Source organism: Crotalus tigris, unplaced genomic scaffold, assembly GCF_016545835.1.
Source record: "Crotalus tigris isolate CLP2741 ecotype Arizona unplaced genomic scaffold, ASM1654583v1 scf7180000018172.2679963, whole genome shotgun sequence".
In the NCBI taxonomy this organism is placed as follows: Eukaryota; Metazoa; Chordata; class Lepidosauria; order Squamata; family Viperidae; genus Crotalus; species Crotalus tigris.
Window position 1 is genome coordinate 296,215 of NW_024096864.1, and position 6,213 is coordinate 302,427.

General features: G+C 45.4%; 1 protein-coding gene across 4 annotated transcripts in view; it reads left to right on the plus strand.

Moving 5' to 3' along the window:
• ACSL4 (acyl-CoA synthetase long chain family member 4) overlaps positions 1-5,772 on the plus strand; it is a 46,403-nt gene extending 40,631 nt beyond the window's left edge. For all 4 annotated transcript variants that reach the window (XM_039348718.1, XM_039348715.1, XM_039348716.1 and 1 more), the window contains exon 16: positions 3,657-5,772. In XM_039348718.1, the coding sequence (XP_039204652.1) occupies positions 3,657-3,814 (158 nt within the window). In that variant the 3' untranslated portion in view covers positions 3,815-5,772. The remainder of the gene's footprint in view (positions 1-3,656) is intronic.
• The last annotated feature ends 441 nt before the right edge of the window (positions 5,773-6,213 follow it).

The following is a 6,213-nucleotide window of genomic DNA, read 5'->3' on the forward strand; positions in this document are numbered from 1 at the left end:
CTGGAAAAGCGAGCAATTTTAAAAATTGCAAACCCAGTGGAATTGAAGTTGGGAAGCACCCAAGCCTGGCAGAGAGGAGGGATCAATTGGAGCTAGTCTGGAATCTCTGCGCAACAGTAAAACCAACCCTCCCTGAATTTCTTGCAGTCTTGTCTAATTGTCTCCAAGAAAAGGCTGCTAGACTGGGGAGATTCCTGCATTATAGGCAGAACATAAGTAGTTGGTTCATACTTTGCACGTGTGGCCTGGTCGTTCGTGCCTGACAAATGACTAACAATTCTAATTCCAAATATTTATCTAATTACTCTTTCAAGGGGGACAATCAGGCTGTGCTTCCTGTTACTTTATAAGAGGGATAAAGCTATGACTGCCCCGTGCAATTTCCAACCGCCTCTCCTTTTGCACTACTGCGGTTGCTAAAATTGACGGGGTAGAGCCTTGTTGCTTTGAAGCAGGAGACCCATAAAAACTCAGTGAGAAGCCCTAAAACAGTTTCAGTATAATTTTACAACAAAGCAAGTCCTCCTGATCCCCAAATGAAGAGGAGGAAAAAAAAAAACCAGGTTCAATGCACAAGATCTTGGCTCTTACATACCACATCAGTCCCCTGTCGCTCCAGCGTTCCAATTCCCTTAGAAAGCAGGACAGGCCCTCTTGTAATGGCCTTTGAAAAGATTAACTGCACATGGCCCAGCCTGCTTTGTATGGGATGGTAGGCCATAGCACAGCGTTTCTCGGCCTCAGAATTGCCAAGCTGGCTGGGAATCTAGGGAGCTGAAGTCCCCCCCCCACCTCTTAGGAATAGCCAAGGTTTGGAAATACTGCTGTAGCATCTGGGCCTGACATGATAGCAGTGTTCCAATATCTCAGGGGCTGCCCCAAAGAAGAGGGAGTCAAGCTATTCTCCGAAGCCCCTGAAGGCAGGACAAGAAGCAACAGATGGAAACTATTCAAAGAGAGAAGCAACCTAGAACTAAGGAGAAACTTCCTGACAGTCGGAACAATTAACCAGTGGAACAACCTGCCTCCAGAAGCTGTGAATGCTCCAACACTGGAGGTCTTTAAGAAGAGACTGGACAGCCCTTTGTCCGAAATGGTGTCGGGTTTCCTGCCTGAGCAAGGGGGCTGGACTAGATGACCTCCAAGGTCCCTTCCAATGTTACTATTATTATTAAGCTGTGTACCTTAGCTTCATTCAGCAAGCTAACTGAGCTTCTTCATACGTGACCTCCGTAGAAAGCCTGGAACTGTGAACGGAAAGGAGACAAGACTATCAGAAATCGTCAGATTTTTTTTTTTTCAATAACGCAAAAAAAAAAGATTCTGACCAATTTAAGCCCCCACCCCCTCCCCAAGTGTTAAGGAAATATTTGCCATGTATTGAAGACTCAAAGGCAGGCAATCCAGAGCAGATTCAGGGAAGTGTTTCTCCCCCCCCCCCCCCATAGGAAACGGTCTTGTGAAGCTACATTTGTTCTTGTTCGGCCATCTGCTGGCCATCGGGAAGAATCCTTTTGGGAAAACACTGAGAGCACAAGGTCTCTTATTAACCTGCAGGTAGTCCTCAACGAGCAACAGTTCACTTAGCGACGGTTTAAGGTGACGACGTCCTTAGGAAAAAAGCGATTGCCCGTTTTTCGCACTTACAACCGTTGCAAGCCTCCCCAGGGTCACGTGATCAAAATTCAGAGGGCTGGGCAACTGACTCACATTTATGACGGTTGCAGGGTCCCAGACTCCCGGGATCCCCTTCCGACAAGCAAAGTCAGTGAAGAAGCCAGATTCACACTAACAAGCGTGTTGCCAACTGAACAACCGCCGAGTGATTCCCTTAACAACTGTGGCAAGAAAGAACATAAAACGGGGCCCAATTCATTTAACAACTGTCTCACTTAGCAACAGTGAGGGCTCCATTGCGGCTGTAAGTCGAGGACTGCCTGTATTTAGCTATGAAGTGTGAGGGGGTCCGCCGTGCTCTCCAAGCTGGGCTGTTTTCCTGCAGACCTTTCATTACCCAAACTAGGTGACGTCATCGGCACTCACTTGATCTGGAGCCTGCATGTTGTTTTGGTGTGACATCTCTGCCAGGCATACAAATAGCCTTCTGTCAGGGGTCCTCACACCTGGCCCCTTTTAAGACTTGTGGACTTCAACTCCCAGAATTCCCCAGCCAGCCAGCCCATGACTTGTTTGAAGTCCACAAGCCTTAAAGTGGCCAGGTTTGAGGACCCCTGCCTTATATCTTTATTTGAAATGTTTTCTGGCTAGAAGATGTCTAGTAGGCTTCAGTAGTGGAGGAAGTGTGCCTAGAAATGCAGTTACTCCTCAACTTACGACTACAGTAGGGACCAAAAAGTTTTTTTGTCATTGAGCGGTGCAGTTGTTAAGTGAGGCATCACATGACCCCCACCCCCAATTTTAGGACCTTTTTTCTGTGAACACGAAGCGAGATATCGCTCGGCTGAGCCTGCGATCTTCACCATTGGTTCTGCTTGCAAATGGTGATCACGTGACCTCGGGACATTGCAGCTGTCGTAAGGGCGTGATGGTTGCCAAACGCCTGAATGGCGATCGTGGGACCACAGGGATGCCCCGATGGTCGGAAGTATGAGGACCGAGTCGTAAGTCACCATTGTAACTTCGAGCGGTCACTAAACGAATGATTGTAAGTTGGGGAGTCCCTGTAACAGAAAAGCGAGACTCTTCAGAATGTAAGTCTCAGAGGCTCACTCTCCCTGCCCATCTGGCAGTGAATGGTAATCATAGAGTTCTGGACTCTGGAGGTTTTAAGTCGTCCTTTCCAAGGGAGATGTGGATGGTCTAGCCCAGTGGTTCTCAACCTTTTTAATGCCGCGGCCCCCAACCGTAAGTCGAGGACTACTCAACCGGTCGTAAGTCGAGGACTACTCAACTGGTGCAGCACCGTTTGCAGAATGGGACTTTTGGCGGGCTCAGCAGGGCAGAGACAGCCTGGACAATTCCTATTGGCTTTTGAAAGCCAATAGAATTAGACTCTATTCAAGAGAGTCTATTCCATTGGCTTTCAAAAGCCAATAGAATAAAAGGGAGTAGCACAGCTAAGGAAAAGGGGGGTAAAAAATGGCGGACTGCGTTGTTTGGCGACCCCCGTAAAATGGTCGTTCGACCCCAAATGGGGTCGCGACCCACAGGTTGAGAACCACTGGTCTAGCCAGTAGGGGTCCTGCAGAATGCTCCTGTCAAATTAGACAGAAGAACAGAGTCGGAAGGGACCTTGGAGGTCTTCTAGTCCAGCCCCCCTGCTCAGAGAAATGGTTGTCCAAACTCTTCTTAAAAACCTCCAGGGTTGGAGCATTCACAACTTCTGGAGGCAGGTTGTTCCGTTGGTTCATTGATTTCACCATTTGAAAATGTCTCCCGTGGTTCAAGATTGCTTCTCTCCTTGATTAGTTTCCCTTCATCGCTTCTTGTCCTGCCTTCAGGTGCTTTGGAGAATAGGTTGACCCCCCTCTTCTTTGTGGCTTAAAAAACCCTTTTTGAACAGGAAAAAAAAAAAAAAAACCCCAGGCCTGCTGCATTCACGTATAAATGAATGACGTTTGTAGGTTGTGTCCATCTGCCAATTCAGATCTCTGTTCTCTTCTCCTCCACCCCTCACCCTCCGTTGTTTTTTTCAGTGAAGCTGGAAAGATTTGAAGTGCCCATCAAAGTGCGTCTGAGTCCAGACCCCTGGACTCCCGAGACAGGCTTAGTCACCGATGCTTTCAAACTGAAAAGGAAGGAGCTGAAGAACCATTACCTCAATGACATCGAGCGGATGTACGGAGGGAAATAAAAACCTCCCTGCGTCAGAAAGCGTGCGTCGTTTCTTCTGGAGATGAGCGGTTGTATTTCCAAACGGAAGCGGCATTTCCTACAACAGTTGAACATTTACTCCCGGTTACCCAGAAGGAACGGCTGCGCTGGCTTTCTGCCTTGCAGTTTTCCAAGATGCTGTCAAAAAAGACTGACCCCACTGCCAGGGTTTCATTAGAACATTTCCAGTTCCAAAATGGCTGTGTTCGTATGGAACTCCCTCCCTGGATAAACTAATATTTTTATCTTTCTATTCCGGCTTCTTCTCCGATTCGGAAGCAGTTCGATCATCTGGGCTGAGTCCGGGGTGATGTATTCGAAACGGATGAAAACTAGCTGGCTGAGAAGGCAACACAAAAGAGGTGTTGTTAACGGTTGGGCACAGCCGAGCCTCTCCAGAACGCTGCTCCGGAAATGGCTCTCTCAGGTCCTTTGCGAAATGGCTCGTTTGAAGGCGATTGTCGTTGGTGGCACAGAAAAGATGAGGCGAGACTTCTCTTGTGAAAACGGTACTCTCACCCAGCCGTAAACTGACATTCCAACGCCACAAATGACGCCCGATGGGGTTCTTGCACCACGGGCCAAGTTGTTCCTTCCCTTTCCGCAGTTCAGTGCTCAGCGGCACCATCCCGCCCCCGTCTCTGCCATGAAATTATTCCTGCATTTTCTGATTTTTGTTTTTTTTTTTATTGCTCATTCCACAAAAAGGCGCCGTTGGCCGTAGTTTCCACTGCTCAAGGGGACACCCCTGGTACTTGTAAAAGTCACATTTGCTGCTGCATTGAAAAAAAGAAGGGAAAAAATTCCTGCTTTCACTGCCACTTGGTGAGCCCAGATGGATTTTCTTCATATTTATTTATCTTTTTTCTCTCTCAAATTGTTGTGTTCCACAAGGAAAGAGGAAAGAGATGGCTGGTAGTATGAAATGTTTAGAGTGCCAAAGAAAGAAAGAAAGAAAGAAAGAAAGAAAGAAAGAAAGAAAGAAAGAAAGAAAGAAAAAAATTATCCTCACGGCTGAGCAGAGGTAAATTAAGACATTCCAATCAAAACATTTCAAGCTGTCTTTTGTAAGAAGACAAGCAGATGATTTTGGCCATGTCTGGCATCAGTTTGGCTTGTACGAAGAATGCCGGCATTACTGTCAACGATTATGCCGGCCTCTTTTGCGATCATTTATCTATTTGCACTTACTACCTTTAAAAAAAAAAAAAATACATCGGTGGAACAAAACAAGTCCCGTGGCTAGTCTACATCCTGTCTGCTTTTGCAGAGTGTGTCCTGCTTTTTGGGATATATGCGCCGCTTCCTCTAAGCACACCCACACCACAGATAAAATATTTGGTTATTGTTGGTTGTTGTTTTTTTTATTTTAAAAGGGCATTTTAATTTATGTTTTGACTCTATCACATAAAACAAAATCTTAAAACGAATTTCTCTTCTATGCGAGTGATGGACGTGGCCTCGGGAATGTTGTGTTTTAAAGTGCTTGCAAAGGGAAAACTTTCTGTCTGCTATTTTTTATTTAAAAACTGGAAATTCTCGATGTACAGAGAGTGGGAGGGAGCAGCAGTCTCCTCTGCATTGGTGTGTGCATTATTCCACAGTTTGTCTTTTGTGCACTGGGCTTCTCTATTCCTACTAGTAGTTCACACTTGAAACAAAAAAACCGAGAAGAACGTGGCAATGATGGGATGCTGTTCTCCTGTGCACTTTTGATCCGTTTCTGTATGTGGCTTCCATTTTTGTACAGATGTGGCTCTCGGTTGCATTGTGTTAACCTTTTGGTGGCTCCAAAGTATTTATAAAATAGATTTTCTTTTATTCATTATATTTTAATGTGTATATTATGGTTAAAAAAAAAAAGAAAAATAATTGGATATTGTTTGGAGAGTGAAGGAGTTTTGTATATGATGTCCAATACACAACGATTTTAAAGCACAAGTTGGGGAAATTTTTCATTTTGCCAGGTATATGTGCCGGCGAGCCAGTTTCTAGAGCAACAACCGATTATTAAATCCTGGTTATTCTTACTGCCTGATCAGAATCGGCTGTGCGTGTGGACCAATTTTTAAGCCGTGGGGAATATTTTTCACATAGCTTCTGGGCATGCTTATCCCCTCCTATTGACTGAAAATAGAAACATTCAAAACAGTTTGGTTAAACAGCAAGTAAATATAATCAGGGGCCCAGGAAAACGCCTCTTAAGAGCACAAACACAAACCCTTATTTACAGAAACAACAAATGCTCTAGGAGTTTTTTTTCCCCTGCCAAATAAGCTCATTCAGATGGTGAAACTCTAATGTAGAAAGATATTTTGATTGAAAACCTAACGAAAGTTTAATCTGCCCATTTGCACAGAACTTACTTTCTGGAGCCAT